The following is an 18,593-nucleotide window of genomic DNA, read 5'->3' as shown; positions in this document are numbered from 1 at the left end:
GTTTATTATTAATATGATGTAGCTCCTCTGGCTCTTTCATTTATTCATTAGTAACTTTCAAATCAAAGGTTCAGGGTACTAAAGAAGTTCTCTTGCTAATTGTTAAATTGATTTCTTGTATAATAAATGAAACAATCACGTGGATGACAGCAAGATAAAAAGGGTACAAACAAGAACTGAAAATATTTTTACTTACTGATTTAAGCCTTGTTATTGTTTCTTGTAGATCCTGTATTTCACTGACTTTTCTTTCAATTTCTTTCTATCAACCAAAATTAACCTATATGTTAAGAGTTATATATTCAAAATTACAAAAATCCCTTTGTTACAAAAAAAATAAGGAAGCAGATGATTTTGGTAAGAAATGAAGTATAGTTAGTTCCTTGTAATAAAATAGTAAAGCTCCTAGGAAGTGAAAGCATAAAAAATTTGTGGTAAAAACACCCATGCTCTTCTGGAGCACAATGATTAAATGAATCACTGCATGACTCCACATAGGAAAAAACCCTCCAAATATATGTACTGCTGTTGCAAATATGCATTACCTAGCAATAACTTTAAGTACCTCAGCATTTTATTTCATACTAAGCTAATAAAAGAAAAAAGACAGACTGTGCCTTAACTAAAATCATCTCAACCTAATACAATAAAGAGACAAAATAGTTGTGATTAGTCCACTTTAAGTGAGAAATTCCATGTAATGTTAAGAAAACTGGAAAAAAATTCTTGTAATCTTCATTTCACAAGCTAATAAGCCTTTCATTGCAATTAGAAGATATAAAACAAAGTAAAATGGAGCAGATCCTTCACTCTGTGACACGTCAGTGATTACCTTTGCTTCTCCTATTTCCTTATCTGCAGTCTCAAGCACTATTTCTTTGTGCCTTTCCAACTGCTGTGCCAAGTGATCTATTTCATTCAGCTCTTGACACAGTTCTTCATTTTTATTGCTTAAATCCACTACCTCGCTAGTCACATTTTGTTTAGTGTCCAAGAGATCTTGAATGTGATTTTCAAGTTCTTTGTTTTTCTTCTGAAGATAATCAACCTGAAAGACATTTTTCATTAAAATATTAATATGCATTGTTAAGTTAGGTAGCAAAAGTTCCTCCCAATCTTCTGAAATACAGTATCTCTATATGCAAAGTAAAAAAGTGATAACCTGCTAAAAATGGCAAGATTTTCTATTTTTAGAAGTTAATGCTTATCAACCTGAAAAAGAAATACAATGTCATGAGCTCTCTCCTAGTCATGAATACTGCTATCTAAAGACAACCATACATTTCTTGTCAAATAAAAGTGGTATATGGGGACCAAGTATGAGCAAATAGTCTTGATGGTGTAAAACCAGCTTCATGCATCTCTGGGCTCACTCCCTGTACAATCAGTTTGTATTCATCATGCCTTACTGATTCAGGATCACTGAGCACAGCTGTCCTGCTTCCAAGTCATAGCTCATTCTGTATTTTTGCAGCACTGAACCTAAGTGAATAATATGAATGTGGCTCCCATGCCACTGTACATCATGCACAACCAGTACTCAGAACATCTAACTCACGTGAGAAAAACCTGAGAATTGATGGTTCAAATCCAGAGATGGGCTTTATGTGATTTGTACTCCAGCTCATCTTTGAGTTCTCATTCAGAGACCACTACTGAATGCATGCTAATACACACAGTGAACACAGACACCTTTTTTCCTAAGCTTATCCTTTCCTCACAAGTTTGTGTTGGAGTGAAGGTGGGGACCATTTGAAATCCATAAGGAAGATTCCTCACTCTCTCATGAGGATATCTACAGGGTTACCCCCTATCATAATTACATACACCATTGTTACTTTCTAAAAGCATAAATGGCATGTATGCAATAACTTTCTAACTAAATAAAAGGATTTTCAAACTTGCTGAAAATGGTGTCATACAAAAATTTGCTGAATACTTTCAGATTAACATACTACGTGCAGATGTGAGTTCATTGAATTCTTCACCAAAACCTTCCTGACAGACTTTTAAAAGAGGAAATTAAATTTCTGTAGACAAGAAACACTGCCACTAAAAAAGAAAGGCAAGTTCCATTGACTGATTTTATATCTATAGTGATTTTTTGAAGAGCTAGAAGTTTTGTGGGTGTTTTAAAAACGCTATATTTTTACGTTTGATTAAACAACTGTAATAAATTAATTACCTGTATATTCAAGTGGGAAATAAGCTTCTCATTACTTTTAGTTCTCGATTCCAGAGAGAGAACCTCATGAGAACGCCCACCATCCAATGCCAGCATTAAGCGCTCAATTTCTTTGTCTCTTATCTCAACCTTTGATGGACAAAAAAAAGTTCCAGCATCCTTATACACCTTTAATAAACCCTTCATTTAAATAAACACACACATAACACTCAGTAAAAGGTACACAACTAAAAATGCAATTTCTATCTTGTATCTTTTTTTGTTTTTTAGATTTTCGGTTCTTCTGAAAAAATTGTATCTTTGAAAGAGAAATAAATGAATCAAACGTAATTTGTAAGGAAAAAGTGAAACATTTCCTACTAGATTACATTCCTGAAGAAAACCAAACAATTTTAATTTGAAGTGAAGTTAATGAATGCTACAACTTAACTGAGACTAGCACTTAAAGTTAGGGAAAAAACTTCTAAGTAAGCTAACTCAGTGACTATTCCAGTCATTGGAAAAAAGGAAATTTTGGAAGAGGAAAACCAAGATGTGAAGAAAAAAGAAAGACGACTGTCCAACAATCCCTAGATTTTGAAAGACATAACGTGTAAAAATTTGATGTAATTCCATTACTTAAAGATTGTACCTATCTTATCAATACACTCTCATTAAAACTTTGTAAAATCTGTTGTTCTTAAAAACTTAAAAACTTTAAAATTGTTTAATAAAACCAGTCCAAGCAGTAAAAAACAATCCTAAGATATATGTAGATCAAATTGCTATTTTGGACAAGTTAACACGCACTAAAAAATGCAGACAAATTCTACTTATGATTGTCAAGTTTAGCTTATTTAACGTAATTTCAGTAGCCAAATTTATCAGCGAAACCACCAGGCAAGTATTTTGTCATTGCTGCTGTCTCCAAAAGCAGAGGAGAGAAACTGCTCAACATAGGCAAATTAGAATAATTATATTTCACACGCCCTACAATGTATTCCTAAGTAGGTTTTTAAGACACCAAGGACATTGCCGTGGTTATGACACCCAAATAATAACTATAATAATATTAATATTAATAATAAAACAACAATCCCACTACGACTGATGATATAAACATACCTGTTTGCTATATTTTTTCATTCCACTTTCAGATGTCTCCAGTTTTTCCTGTAGCTCTGTTACTTCTGACTGCAGTTCTTGAATTCTGAAATGCAGCACTCCATTTTTATGTGGATTCATGAAAGAATTGTATGCACACAATTCAATACTAGCATTTTCTCTTTGCTCCTGAACCCAAATATTTCACAGAGAAATAGTTTTGCTCATGCAAAATATCAGTGCAGATTATGTTGTTTGAGATATTGTAGCAGGTTGACTGTGTCTGACTGCCAGTCCCCCACAGAGATGCTCTCTTACTTCCTTTCCTCAACAGGATGGGGGAGAAAAGGAGAAAAAGCTCATGGGTCAGGATCAAGACAGGTAGACCATCTACCAACTACTGTCACCAGTGACAGACTCAAGTGGGGAGATTAATTCAACTTATCAATCAAAAGGAGCAGGACAGTGAGAACCAAAGACACACCTACTCTTCAAAGTCAAAAAGCTCTGTGGCTCACCTATTATCAGCCACCTGGAGAAGGTCTGCGATGTAAGGGTCCTCTGGCTGAGGCACTGGGTAGGCACTGACACCTGACGGGGGCACAAGCTGGTCTATCTGCATGCGCTGACGCCTGAAGGGAATGCTTTTCTTCCTGCCACCTAAAAGCCCAAACCCAGAGACACATTACTTGGAGTTAAAGCAAGGGAGTTGTCTTCTTTAATACAAAATTAATTTTCCTATTTACTCCACTGCTTCTGAATGGGCATGTTTCACCATTTTAATCCTTCCGCAATAAGCTGATAAAATTCACATATTCTAGACCATACCATTCTTGCAGGTTAGTACCAGTTTTGCTAAAGTTCACTTTTGTAATAAGGAAACACACAAAGCTTTTAGAAGTAATTTTCCCCAGTCTTTAAGATGCCAAATACTCTACAGTTCAAACTTGTTGAAGCTGTTAGTGATTCAGCTTACTAAAACAGCTAAATCAAAACATCACAAAAGGCATTTGGTTTTCACATTTAAGAACTATTTTATGACTGAACTAATCTTTGCATTGTTTAGTAATATTTTTATTCCTTCTACTCTGTGTTCTACTCTGTGTTTTACTCCTTCTACTCTGTGATATAATATTCATTTCAGTGAATATCATATCCTACTGCTCATCAAGCATAGTATGCTATTAGCCTGAATGATAGCATACTTAGGAAAAGGCAAAACACAGTATTTTTTCCAGACAGAACATTTCCTCTTCATCACATGATTAAATAAGAACATGTAATATTGGATGATGTAGTATAGAAAAATCCTAGAAGACTGGTGACCAAGGGATAAGTATGCAGAAGATAGACTAAAGTCTGACATGTCATCTTTGAAGCAAGGACATGAAGTGCAGAAAGGTATGCAAAAATAAGGAGGAAATTTATTTTTTCCTAGCTATCTATTGATTTTCCTCAAATGCCAAAAATGCATATATAATTCAATGGCTTGGAAAAATAAAGACAGTCTCAACATTTCACAAAATAATTCTATATTCCTTAGCTTCAAAAAAATTAAGAAAAAGGAAATCCTGGAGAAAGAAATTAACCTGAAAGTAACATCTAGAACATTTTAAGTTATCAAAAGACCCTTTAAATATTGTAAGTTTATAGAGGATTGGAATACTTGTAGACATATTTTGCATCTTGCTATGTTTCAGTCTTGGTTCCAAAAATCTGAATTTGTCACTTACATGTCAATTACCTGTCAAAAATATGCAAGTGTCAAACAATATGCCTCTTAATGAGGTGCAGCAATTAAAGAAATAGCTGTTGATTAATATGTGCTTTCTAGTCGCATTTTAAATTAAAAGTCTTCAGTTGAATCTAAGTTTGCATTCACATTTGTCCCTAACACAAGTGATGACCTAATGAAACTTCAAACAGAGAAATGACAGAATTCAGAGCCCAAACTTTCAAAGTGTAATGTTACTCTGCTGGATATTTTACTACAGTAACTGCTCTTATGAGAGGAAAAGGTATTATGTTCTGAAGATTTAAAAAAAAAAAAAAAACCCAGAAAAAAGTTGAAATATCACTCACCAGGTGTTTGCACCACTGCTTGCAGATTCTTCTCCTGAAGCTGCTGAATTTTTTCAGTCTTGGCTTTGGTCTCTTTTTCCAGCAGTTTAATTTTATGTATATACTGGTTATTCAAAAATTTCAAGTCAGTTGTTTCGTGTTCAATCCTCCTTAAGGAGGCTTTCAAATCTTCAAGGGAGAGAAAAGCAGTATTATCTCTCTTATTCACTATTATTTTTCCTAGTAACACCAAAATAAGCATAAACAAAATCCTGCATTCTTTTGCCATAGCATAAAATTATCAAATACACATACATATGTGCATACTTTTACAAACAAACAAAAATATATATTTATACATGTTTTACTAATAAACACCCACTGTGGGACAAAGGCCTATTTAACAGCATTTAACAGTATTTCATTTTCAATTAAAAAACACCATTTCAAGGTACAAAAGTATGCATTAAGATTTCTAACATCCTCATATCTTATTAAAACAGTAATTTGCAGAACTTCCAAAGTTTTTTGACTGTAAAAGAAATGTTTAAGCATGAACCTTAATTCATTAAAGGCACCAAACTCTATGACCATTCACACTAACTTAAAAGTACAGATAAAAGAATCTGCAGATCAAGGATTTAGCCACAATTTTATTTTGGCATGGAACGACTAAAAAATAAAAAAATCATCATTTGTATATTACCTTTAACATGACGATCAGACTGCTCTTTCAGTTTTAATATTTCTAAATGTAGATCATTATTTTCCCTGGTAAGTCTAGCAGTCTCTGCTTTATAAGGTTCCAAAATAGTATCATAATTGCTGCATTCTTTCTCAGTTTTTCCAGAAGAAAACTTTGCTTTGCGCAAGCTCTCAGTTGTATGAACTAAGTCACTGGGATAAAGGAGCATCAGATATGTTAGCCATGTTATCAGCCTTCACACTGCAGAGGCAAATGTTTATTATGACCTGAGATACAAAACCCTGTCCCCAAGAGGGGGAACAAATGAGGTCAAACAAAGGCAACAAAACACTCATGTCATGTAAGAAAATCTGAAAGCTAGGAACCATCTGTTTAAAAAAACAGTAAATAGGAAAGAACAGGAGAAAAAAAAAAGAAAACAAAATAGTTACAAAGCATATCAAGAGTTTACATCCGAGAAGTATCAAAGCTAGTGATAGAGACTAAACTTACCTGGTATACACATGAATGAGACTTCATGTTGAAGGCAGATTACACCATATTTGCCTACCTAAGTTCTTCCATCTGTATTACACACTAGGGAGTAACAGAGCCAGAAGAGCTACATTTGTGTATTTAGTCAAATGTAACTGGATTACTATGGAAATTACTGTGTTCTTAATAATATCAAAGCCAAAAAATGGCAGATCTAATAAGAAGGAAATCTGAAGTTTTTCGTGTTTTTTTTTTCTGCTATGTGTCTTGTAAAAAGGGCAGAGACAACAAATTTAAAATTCTCTAAATAAGGTCATAATAAATGGAGATGTGAATGTTTTATTTTAAGTCACAAACAGGCAATAGGGATTATTTTTTATACAACCAGTTACAAGAGTGCGTCCTTTTAAGCACATATTAATAGTGATTATTCTTGGCTCTCTTACAAGGTTAGAAAAGTTGTATTTTCCTATGCCATAGATCCTTAGAAGCAATTCTACTGAATTAAATTAAATCTTAAGATGTTCCCATAATTTAAGCAAACCCATATGACTTCATTGGACACCGTAACTTAATGTTAGCTCTAAAATAACACTGCTAGAAAATAATCCTCATAGTAAACCTTCTTTCTCACATGTCGAAAATCAAATACCTACTATATGATTATTATTTTTTAAATGAATCCCCTTTGAATACCTGAAAAGCTTTTCCACCAAAGGTAAACTGTCCACTCCCAGAGGGTGCCGATAGCCCAGCTGATTCAGACGTTTCCTGAGATTAACAAACCTTCGCTCTGCATTTGTACTCATTGTAAACACACCTCCAAAGCTGCTTTTGTCACAGTCAATAAAAACAGGGCACCTGCAAAAGATTGTTGGTTACAGCATCTGTCCTTTAAAGAAGGAAAAATATAGGAAAAAATAATGGAAAAACCTTTTTTATTTTGTAGGAAATACAGTGCATAAGCATGACCTTAAAATTCAAGTAAATCAAAACAGGATCACTGCAACTGAAAAGTTTTGAACATATTTAGACATTCCTTTAGAAATAAGTATTTGCCTTGGCAGTTAGTTTTCTCATTATATTCTGATTTTTTTGAATCATGGTCATCACAGTACCTTACACAATACAAACTGACAGATTACTCTGAAAAATTCATACTTTTTTCTTTCATATATAAATATTACTTTCAAAGTTTACAAGCCAGTACTTAATATAACTTATGCCAACCTCTCTAAAATTGGATAAAACATGCAAAATGTTAAAGACAGATTAACTTTCAACATCTGCATTCTATGATAGAAAATAGGAATGGTAAAAAATACTGGTGTACTGTAGTAATACTTGCATCATTTTCTGGAAAATACAGTTCAAGGATCAGAGAGCTGGGATTTTCTCAACTGACTGATTAGTTATCTTTTTATTACTAAGCTGATCTAAAGGGGAGTGGATCAGTATTACTGTGTCTGAATCCAAATGATAATTTTGGTTTTCCTGAGTACATCTGAGGGAAGAAGAACTTTTACATCATTATGTCCTTCTGAATTTAGACACAGAATGAGAAGACAAATCAAGTACTAAAGCTTATGTTTCTTAATCTGTAAAAACGTATGTTCAATAGTTAGAAATGTTTTTGAAAAGTAGTTATTTATGTAAAACATCTTCCCTCGCATTTCTTTAGAAGTTTCAATATTACCCTATTGGCTGCAAAGACCTGAGCAGCCAAACTACCAATTCAAGCTGGTGTTGTTTGCATCTCATATAAAAGGAACAGAATTCAGAGTCCACCCAAACTATCAGCACAATCCACCAGTTTTTAAAAAGATATTAAATAAATACATGCAGGTATTGGGAAATAAAATGAGTTTTTAATAATAAAGTGAGGAAAATGTGCATGTTTCTCTCATATCTAATGCTGGAAAGTTCAGATTTCATCTCAGTTTATTAAAACGCTACAAAGAAGCCTAGCAATGGACCTGTGGTTGCCAGGTACTACTCTGTAGATGAGAATCACCAGTCTTACAAGCACGGCATCTGCTCTGGATACTACCAAAAATATTTGCTTGAAGAGGTTCAGGTTGTTGGGATATTAACCAAGCAATGGCATTGCCAACAATCCCTTACATACTGTGCTGGGATGGCTGAAGGAGGCGGCGGTGCACTTTCGTTCCACCAGTGTACCCAGTGTAAGTCAATATCCTGATGTGTAGGAAATGCTCTTCATACTCCTCTGACAGCCAAACACTGAAGTAACACGTTCTTGGTATTTCTACAGTAAAGTTGAAGATTCTGTGCTGAATTCAGGAAAAGTGTGATTGAGTTACTGTGTCTAGATTGAGACTCAGGAATACATTTTATATTACTACAGAAGAAAACTGGTAACTCCTGAGCCCATCTACTCCTTAAGACTTGTATCAGTTAAAAAGATTAAATTACCTCCAAATAGTTAATCAGATTTGTTTAAAAGCTTGTGTTTTAGAAACAGCAAAGATTTTTTACTAAGAGAATTGAGAAAGTTTTACAGAAGAAATATCATGAACAAATCCGTGTCACAGCTTGTACAGGAAGTAACTGTAAAGAAAAATAAATGGGCATATGTTAGCACTTCAGTAACTGTGGCTAGGAAGTACATATATAATCTCACTAAATCCCTGCAATGGGCATTCAAGATATAGTAACCTAAACATAATCCAATATTGGGAAGCACCAACAAATTGCTGGTGAATCACTCTCCTTCCTAAAACCTGAAATTTTTAATTTAACTCATTACTACCACTGGAATCAATCCAGAAAGAGTATTACCTTACATTCCCTACAGCCACATCTGATCATAAGACCAGGAAATGAATAGCTGTAGTATAGGTCCAAAAGGCATCCTGGAATGAATATCGGAAGAATTGGGGTTGTTATTTCAGAGAGGTTAACATAGATATTAAAGTCTTCAAAGACAATAATTGTCATACACCCTTTGTTGGAAAGAAATTATGTGTCAGTAATTCCAGACCTCTGCCATTACAGACTACCACAATTTAAATCTTACACCCTAAACTTAGTCTATCACTATTCCTACCATGACATGAAAAAGTATCTAGTAACTTCTGTGTGAGGAAAATTTGTTTTTCTGGAAATATAAAATCAATACATTAAATGCACTGATTCAGTTGACTCTAAGACCTGTCTTACACAATGTCCTGTGTCTCTTGACAGTTGCCACAACAAGAGTATAAAAACCTAAAAAACACTAGTTAAATCTTACTCCTACCTACATTTTTTTCATATAAACCTATAATGCAGGGCCTTGAAGGGCTTCAAGTTGGACTGAAACAATGGTAATAGTACCTGATAGACCTTTCTCTGAGCAGCCACTGAGATACTTGGCTGTAGCCTTCACTATTCATATTGATTCCTAACTTACCATTTGCCTTTTTGATCACTCTAAAGCATCAATTAGATGCATTCACCATGACACATCTCACTGAGTAATTGCTACCACTTTAGAGACCACAGCATGTATCACTTTGCCTTTACTAACACTGCTCCTTAACTCTAGCATCCTTACTCAGTCCAGTGAAATCCTTCTGGCACCCTTGGACTGCACACATGTCCACATAGTGAGCAAATTTTGTCCCCTGCTGTTTAACCCACTCTTTCACATTACTGATCAGTGTTTGTCATGGTTTAACCCCAGCTTGCAACCAAGGCACCACACAGCTGACTTGCTTACTCCCCCCACTCCCACAGGGGAGGAGAGGAGAATCAGGGGAAAAAAAGGCAAAACTTGTAGATTGCCATTGGAACAGTTTAATACTGGAAACAAAATATAATGCTAATAATAAGCGAGAGAGATTGATAAAACCAAGAGATGCACAATGCAATTGCTCACCACTTGCTGACTGATGCCCAGCGTGTCCCCGAAGCACAATCAGCCTCGCTCTGGCTAAGTTCCCAGTTTATTTTTTTAAGGTGTGGAATACCCCTTCAGCCAGCTCAGATCATCTGTCCTGGCTATGTTTCCTCATGGCTTTCCGTGCAGCTCCTCACTGGCACTGAGAAGTCCTCAGCTGAGAGCAAGCACTACTTAGCAACAACCAAAACACCAGAGCGTTATCAACATTATTCTCATGCTGAATCCAAAACACAACATTGTACTGGCTACTAGGAAGGAAATGAACTTTATCCCGGCTGAAACCAGGGCACCTGGTCTTAGTTTGCTCTAAAGCATAGATTAGATACATTCACAGTGACACATCTTTTTCCAAGCAGTTACTGCCATTCTAGAGACCACAGCATGTATCACTTTGCCTTTATCAACGCTATTCTTTAATTCCCACTTTATTATTCAGTCCAGTGAAACTCTTCTGCAATCCTTGAGATTGCACTTAACATCTTTATAAAATGAGCAATTTTTTTTCCCCTTGCTGTTTAACCCATTCTTTCAGATCAGTCTTAAACAGCAGACAATCTTCTGCACATTCACTGTGTAAGGTAGTATTTTCTACTCTCTCTTTTAACCACCAGCTCCTTTCTCCATTTCTGACAGAGACTTGCTTTCTTAAAAGCATTTGGTAAAGAACCTTCTCAAAAAGCTTTTTTGTAAATCCAAGTTTTCTACATTATTTGCACCCAGTCAATTCAATCCAGAATATGCTCTTCTTTAAAGAAGCTTAATAGCCTTGTGAATCACAACTGCGTCTTGATGAAAGGTATGTCACACCTACTAGATGTCTGTAAGGTTCCAAAGTACTGGAAAGCACTCTTAACAGCTTTGGTATTTCCCATGAGACAGGCTACATTAGCTGCATAAATAGTTCACATAATTTACCATCTAAATATTTCTTGCAATTTAGGACTGCTGTGAAGAGAATCAAATTTCCATTTTCGATGAAAAATAGAAAAGAGAAAATTGAACAGTACTTTAGGTCAGACATTTCCTAAACAGGACTTATTAATATGTCTAAATGATTACATCTCTAGTACTTTAAATCAGCCATTTCCTAAGTAGGATTTACTAATATGTTTAAATGATTACATCTCTCAGTTGCTTGCTGAAGAGTATTTAGAGCTAATTAGCCTCATTTTTTCTTCCCCCTTTGCTCATGAAGACTGTTGAAGGCAACAACAGTCACATGCTTCATTTTATGACATGCCTGGATGGCTGAGAGCTGTCTTTTAAAGATATGTTTCTGTAACAGATATGTGTAGCACCTAAGAAGTGTTCCCTACTGTTTTAAGTCACCAACTGAACCTTGATGTGAAAGATGGGCAGTAGTGAAACCTTATATCCAGCTGCTCTGGGCTTTAACTAGACAATCAGCTGGCACAAAATTGTGTGAAATAAGCAATATCTACAGGTATTAGATTAGCAGATTGAAGTCCTGCTTCTATTCAGAGAACAACACAGCAAAACTGATGGTGAGTACAGGTTCAGAACTGTTGCCGATGCAATATTTGTGTTATCAATCAGAAAATGTAATAACAAAAAAGCAGAGCAAAGGTGGATCTTGGCCATGAAAGAAATAATGCAGCCATCGAGCCATGCTGACGACAAAACTGCATTGCTAACAGATGAACACAAAGAAATTACTATGGACAAATGAATACGCTATGAAACAATTTTTTAAATTGCGCCTGTAACATTAACACTGTGAAAAATGCATATTATATGGCTCTACGCCGATATTTACTATATGTATTATGCTAGGTTGGAAAGTTATGTTGTATTAACATTTTAATAATATAGTAAATGTAGTTTTGTAAGCTTTAGCAGTTAAAATAGAAATTATGTGTGTATTCTTTTAATTAGCTCAAGAAAAGGAGAAGATAATAAAAAAATTCTTTGCACAGAGATAACAATTACAGAAACCCATAAATTTTCCAGAGGAGAGGAGTTTATGGTTTTCCTTATCAACAGAAACGAACTTTTTCAAGCTGGACTTAGACTGGAAGGCGCCTGGGGATTATAGAAAATTTTTGACACGTACCAGATGGATTTCTTGTTTTAAATAAAATATATGCATATTCATAAAGTGTTTTGTATATGCAACAGATTACCCTTTTTAAGGAGTAAATTTTCTTTTAATGGGGTCCTTTTCCTGGCTCAATTTTGTCCAGAGAGGGGTACCCAGCCCGGGCTGTAACTCTTTGCTGTTATTGTCTCATTAATTGTCCTAACTCTAATTGTGTAACCTTTATTACTACATTTGTATTATTTTTTATAACTATTTTATTTTTATTAAACTTTCTAAATTTTTGAAACAAGTGATCGGCGCTCATAACAACACCAAAGACAATGGTGAACTGCAGTTTCACTCTCAGTTCTGGGAAACGCCAAAATGCATTTTTCATTCCCCAGAAACGCCGAAATGCATTTTTCATTCACTCACGTTCAGGTTTTCCCCCTTTTTGCTGCTGTCCTGCTCGCCAGGTAGCAAAGGCACTCGGCGGAGCCGGTATTCGCCTCTCGAGGTGCCTCAGGGCTGTGCCGTGACACGCAGCTGCCGCACGTCAGGTCGAGGACTGTTATAAACGCCAATCACTCGTTTTAAAAATTTATAAAAGTTTACTAAAAATAAAATGAAAAAAAAAAAAATACAAGCATAGTAATAAAGATTAAACAATTAGAGTTAGGACAATTAAAGAGACAATAACAGCAAAAAGTTACAGCCCGGGCTGGGTACCTCTCTCTGGACAAAAGTGAGCCAGGAGAAGGACCCCGATAAAAAGAATTCCCTCCTTAAGAGGGGTAACCTGTTGCATACACAAATCACTTCATGAATATGCATATATTTATTTAAAACAAGAAGTTTGTCCGGTACTTGTTGAGGAATTCTTGTTAATCCCAGGCGCCTTGAAGTCTAAGTCGAGTTTGGAGAAGTTCGGTTTTTTGTTGATAAGGAGAGCCATAAATTCCTCTCCTCTGGAAGATTTAGGGGTTTTATGTAATTGTTATCTCTGTGTGAAGAATTCCTTGATTATCTTCTTCTTCTCTTGAGCAAAACGAATACCACACACACATATTTTCTATTTTAACTACTGAAGCTTAATTTCAATTACAAAACTACATTTACTATATTATTAAAATGTTACTACAGCATAACTTTCCAACCTAGCATAATACATATCGTAAATATCTGCGTAGAGCCATACATTCTGCATTTTTCACAAGGACACACCCCGAGAGCCGGGCCTCGCCGCAGGGAAGTCCGCTTCCAAGGGGATTTGCTGGGAGCTCATTCCTGACTCACGTACTCCTACGACACGCTTGCTGTGAAGTCTCAGCACTCAGCCTATGGAAAGACAACACTTTTTCCGAAGGAAGTGGGAAAGGCCATCCAGCCAAGGCAGGGTCACCTGGAGCAGGTGACAGGACCGCGCCCAGGTGGGTTTAGGATGTCTCCAGAGAGGAAGACTCCGCGTCCTTCCTGGGCAGCCCGCCACCGTGCCCTGTACGTTCCCGCTGCAGCCCAGGAGAACCCTTCCGTTTACGAGCCTGCTCATCGCCCGCCTCCCTAAACTGGAAGCTGTGCCGACCTTCCAGCAACAACCCCGGTCTGTACCTACAGAGGGGCGGGCGGTCACTTCCCAGACGGGCTTACGCCGCTTTCCCCCCGCATTTACCACCAAAAGGAGGCGTCGGCAAGCGGGCTCGCCGCGGAGCGGCCGCGATGTCCCAGCGCTGGAAATCCTTTGAAAATGGCGCGCGGAGCGGCGGCCGCTTCCGGCCCGTCACCGCAGCAACGGGGGGACGCGCCCGGCCCGGCCCGGCCCGGCCCCTTCCGTCCCTTCCCTCCCGTTCCCTTCCCTTCCCTCTCCTTCCCTCCCGTCCCCTCCCCTTCCCTCCCGTCCCCTCCCGCCCCTTCCCGGCCCGGCAGCCCTCGCGTGGCGGGCGGAACGCTTCCTCCTGCCGCGGGCCGCAGGGCCCCGGGAGAGCCGGCACCGCGGCTTCGCCCGTGCGCGCAGCCCGGCCCCGAGAGCCTGCGAGAAAGACGGAGAAGGGCGTTCTCCATGGGCGTGCAGTGACGGGAGAAGGGGCAAAGGATTCAGAGTGCAAGAGAAGTAGATTTAGATTGGGCGGGAGGAGGAAGCTGTTTACTGTAAGGGCAGTGAGACGCTGAACAGGTTGCCCAGAGAAGTTGTGGAAACCCCACTCCTGGAAGTGTTCAAGGCCGGGCTGATTGGGGTTTTGAGCATCCTAGTGTACTGGGAGGTGTCCCTGCCCACGGGAGGCGGTGGGAACGAGGATCTTTAAAGTCCCTTCCAAAACAATTCTATGCATCTCTGAAATCCAGGTTTCATCTAGCAGGTTTGTTACAAAACTCAGAAGGAAAAACTGACATTCATACTGGTTTGGGTTTTTTTTTATTCTTGCATCTGCATCTGAAAAAACATTCTACCTCTGCATGTTTATTGTACCTGTTTCTACCCTGTATACACCCCACTTCTATCCATCAACTTGGCAATTTCACCAAGCTGTACAGAAAACCTAGGTCCTGAATCCCTGGCAGCTGAAGCTGCAGGAAGAGGAAGGATTTACATAAGGTTAGAGTACACGGACACTACATCATATTTACTAAAAGGAAGAAAAACAACAGGGATGCAGAAATGCACTAACTGTTCAACAGCCATCAGCAAAACAATGGAATTTACTCCTCCAGGTATTTTCACCTTTTTAAAATAACTCTCCACAGAAATAAAGAATATGATGAACACAGTTTAATTAAGAATTATAGCCATAGTCACATTATATCTCAGAACATGAATTCAGTCTTCCCACGGCATAAAGTTCTACATCCATACTTTCTAGAACAAGGAAGGGAAAATATCTGATAGTCTTCAATACTTACATAATTTCTAAGATGAAAAATATTAGTGAAAACAGTAGTATTCTTTTGGCATACTATGAAGGTAGTGCTGCTTTTGGCAAGAGAAGGAATTATAAATAAAAATATTTGAATATTAGGGTAAGGGAACAACTGTATCCAAAGTGTTTCACAGAATTAATGCTTTCAAACATTACTTCAGCCCATTAGAAGCACAACAAATCCCTGAATGTTTTATTTTGCCCTGAAAGGCATTCGAAGCAGGAGTGTTACTCAACATACATGGCAGTTAACTACACACACATGGAAATACACCTTTTAAAAACCCAGTAACATTTATAGTGTTTGATTCCCTTATATACAGGCACACACTCTGCTAGCTTCTTTCCCTTTCTAGAACTTTAATGAGACTGTGCAATACTGGAGCAGTAGTCTAAAATATCCTGTATAGTGAATTCCATAGTAATTCCTGATCCAGGGTAGCAGCGAGCTATCAGCCCTTCAAAGTGCTTGTACTGTCGTATGAATTCATCTTGCATGGAATGCCACACAACCTGCCAAAGAGAGCAAACTTCAGGGAAAGTCAGCTGGCACAATACATAGGTTAACTAGAAAACATTGGTTCAGTAATCGATTCTCACACTTCAGGTGTCATTTTACAGTTAAAGATTACTAATAAAGTTCAATAGATCGAGTTACTGCATTAGTAAGAAGATTGATGTTTTTTACCCATTAAGATCTGTAATGTTGACATGACTTGTAATAAATGTGCAAAGCAGAAAATAGTAAAGAAGATGAGGAAGTTCTCTAAATAGAGGTATTGCTTTTGTCTTTCAGGAAAACACCCTGAACCAGAAGAGTACTATAATTCACATTTCAGAGTTTTCAGCTGTTTAAACAAGCTTGAACTCAAGTCTACTTGTTATTTACTTCAGTGAAAAAGTTCAGAGTGTAAGAAAAACATTAGCTAATACAACTATCAGAAAATAGATAACTGAAAATATCCTGCTATAGTGCACCAATTAAGATTCACATCAGGTTATCCATTCATTTAAATCTATTCTCTACTTCCAATGTATTTTGCAAAACAGACATCACCCACTAATGGTCAGCTAGGGAATCATAAAGGAAGTTTCTTTCTGAACTTTTTTCTATCACTCTGGTCCAAATCAGTATTAAATAGAAACAGAGTGTGCTTATTAAAAAACCCAAAAGCTGTACAGAAAATACATGTTTTCAGAGTTATGCTGAACATTCTCACAGAATATATATGCAAAAGCAGTAATAAAAAGCCTCTGTGTAACATTATAGGGTTTTTAAGACATGATTTAGTTTACCTGAAGTAAGTTTTCTTCTTCACAGAGATGTTTATCTACCTTCTTGTAGAGATTATCCAATCCCTTCTTCACTTCTTTACCAGGATATTCCTTTATAACTTTACGAAGCTCTTGTTTATTAAAAGCCAGCTGATAGCTTACTTCCTCTTCCCGTATACCCTGTGCCACACGAGCTTCAACACCTTCAAAAAAATGCTAACAAGAAACAGCATTAGTCACTATCACAATTCTGAACTAATTAACTTAATTTGACAAGGATATGTGTGGTTAAATCTTGATTCTGCTTCATGACTGTTGTGTTCTCCCAATTTTTGTTTCTTAATTGGGCATGAAGTACTGCTCAGCCATAAACATTAAAACACAGCCCAACAGTACAGCAGTCCAAGTACTAGCATAAAATTGAAACCAATCATTTCTAGAAGCAATTGAGCTTTTCTTTACAACCTTGTAACTAATAACCAGTCTGCCCCAAAATCCTCAATTCATGAGCTCATAACCAGGGATCCAAATACTGGATCTTTTGGATTAACTCCCTAAGCACTTGAGCATCTTTTAAACCATAATTACACAAGAGCATATTTGTTCACAATTGCCCTCCCTTCTCACTGTCATTGGCCAGTTTTCTCAACATAGTAAATATAAACGTTTTAGTATACAGAGGGAAATATTTCTGTGAACATGCAGGTTGAGCTCAACAGTGCATCAGGTCTGGGCAGGACAGAGGGAACTCCCTGGTTAACTTTCTTCGCAGCAGCCTCTATGGTGCTGTGTTTTGGATTTGTGGCTAAAACTGGGCTGTGAACACAACAGCTGGTTACTGCTGAACAGGTCAAACCTCACCAAATCACAGCACAAAATATCCTGCTCAGCTATAAAAATTAGGGTTGGAGGAGGCAGGTTTGGTGTTTGGCTTCAAGGTGGCTGTTGCTCAGAAACTGCCTGGGTATCAGTCTGCTTGTGAGAGGAAGTCAATGACTGCTTTTGTACCACTTACTTTATTTTGTTCTCCTCTATCTTTCTCTCTCCACTTCTCTGATTAAACTGTCTTTATCTCCACCTTCAAGTTTTTTCACTTTTGCTCTTCCTATTGCCTCCCCTGTAGAGTGGGAACTGAGCAGCAGTTAGCTATGTGGCAGCTTAGATGTTGGTCAGAGTCAATCCACAAATGGGAAACGGCAATAAAGCATTTTAATTTTCAAAATGGGAGTACATGTTAAATGTCTCTGAAAATGGATGCCTGAAACCCTGTTTATAGAAAAAGCTAGGAGACATTCAAGTGGACAGAACTGAGTCTGAACCTAAATCACCACTCAATTTAACATTTAGTTCAACTTCAGACATACAGAATTTTCCTATAACTGTTCTTGTTGAACAGCTCAAAAACTACAGCAATTTTCTCTGCAGTTGAGGTAAAAAAGATTATCCCAAAAATTCTGATGACTTTTCACCTCACTTTCTTCTTCCTCAAAACCATTTGCTTATGACACTGATGTTTAGTCAGTACTATTAATTACCATGAAAAATTTGGTTATTTTCATCCAAGACTGTTACCCTCATGAGTACTCTTGCCAGACATGCTCCAGTCCAAAATAATAAAAAGTTATGATAGATGCAGTGATAAAGAGATCAAATAGTTTTTGAATGTATTATTTCCACTAACCTGTACCATTTAAATGAATACTCAAATATACTCACATTTAATTTCTCGAGTGGCTGTCCAAGTGAGTAGATTACATAAGACTGAAGATGATCAGTGTATTTCTGTTTGGCTTCTTTTTTCTCAGCCTCCAGACAAGAAATTTTCAAGCGAGAAAGTGTTGCAAAAATATGATGGAAGTTCTCCATCATGACGACATCCCTGGGTGTCTTCTGGCTTTCATTAGCTACTTTCTCAACTAAAAGAAATGAGAAGCAAAATACTAAGAATA

The 18,593-nt window shown here is 37.1% G+C and overlaps 2 protein-coding genes across 14 annotated transcripts in view; both read right to left on the bottom strand.

The window, feature by feature from the left end:
- The window catches only part of CEP135 (centrosomal protein 135), a 30,945-nt gene extending 20,355 nt beyond the window's left edge, over nucleotides 1–10,590 (bottom strand). The window contains exons 1-11 of one of the 5 annotated variants that reach the window (XM_068186781.1): nucleotides 10,393–10,590; nucleotides 8,946–9,080; nucleotides 8,486–8,798; nucleotides 7,206–7,370; nucleotides 6,036–6,226; nucleotides 5,351–5,518; nucleotides 3,787–3,928; nucleotides 3,290–3,374; nucleotides 2,186–2,314; nucleotides 833–1,048; nucleotides 197–262 (exon numbers count right to left, since the gene is read on the bottom strand). In XM_068186781.1, coding sequence (XP_068042882.1) covers nucleotides 197–262; nucleotides 833–1,048; nucleotides 2,186–2,314; nucleotides 3,290–3,374; nucleotides 3,787–3,928; nucleotides 5,351–5,518; nucleotides 6,036–6,226; nucleotides 7,206–7,318 — 1,110 coding nt within the window. In that variant the 5' untranslated portion in view covers nucleotides 7,319–7,370; nucleotides 8,486–8,798; nucleotides 8,946–9,080; nucleotides 10,393–10,590. Of the gene's footprint in view, nucleotides 1–196; nucleotides 263–832; nucleotides 1,049–2,185; nucleotides 2,315–3,289; nucleotides 3,388–3,786; nucleotides 3,929–5,350; nucleotides 5,519–6,035; nucleotides 6,227–7,205; nucleotides 7,371–8,485; nucleotides 9,081–10,392 lie in introns of those variants that run through there. The other 4 variants (XM_068186782.1, XM_068186783.1, XM_068186780.1 and 1 more) reach the window with 4 other exon arrangements.
- A 4,616-nt stretch (nucleotides 10,591–15,206) lies between these two features.
- Nucleotides 15,207–18,593, bottom strand: part of EXOC1 (exocyst complex component 1) — a 204,396-nt gene continuing 201,009 nt past the window's right edge. For all 9 annotated transcript variants that reach the window (XM_068186760.1, XM_068186759.1, XM_068186762.1 and 6 more), the window contains 3 exons: nucleotides 18,361–18,560; nucleotides 16,666–16,860; nucleotides 15,207–15,882 (listed from right to left, as the gene is read on the bottom strand). In XM_068186760.1, coding sequence (XP_068042861.1) covers nucleotides 15,730–15,882; nucleotides 16,666–16,860; nucleotides 18,361–18,560 — 548 coding nt within the window. In that variant the 3' untranslated portion in view covers nucleotides 15,207–15,729. The remainder of the gene's footprint in view (nucleotides 15,883–16,665; nucleotides 16,861–18,360; nucleotides 18,561–18,593) is intronic.

The sequence above is a fragment of the Anomalospiza imberbis genome, chromosome 4 (genome assembly GCF_031753505.1).
Source record: "Anomalospiza imberbis isolate Cuckoo-Finch-1a 21T00152 chromosome 4, ASM3175350v1, whole genome shotgun sequence".
In the NCBI taxonomy this organism is placed as follows: Eukaryota; Metazoa; Chordata; class Aves; order Passeriformes; family Viduidae; genus Anomalospiza; species Anomalospiza imberbis.
The sequence above is the reverse complement of the archived record's forward strand: the minus strand, read 5'-3'. Positions and strand labels throughout refer to the sequence as shown.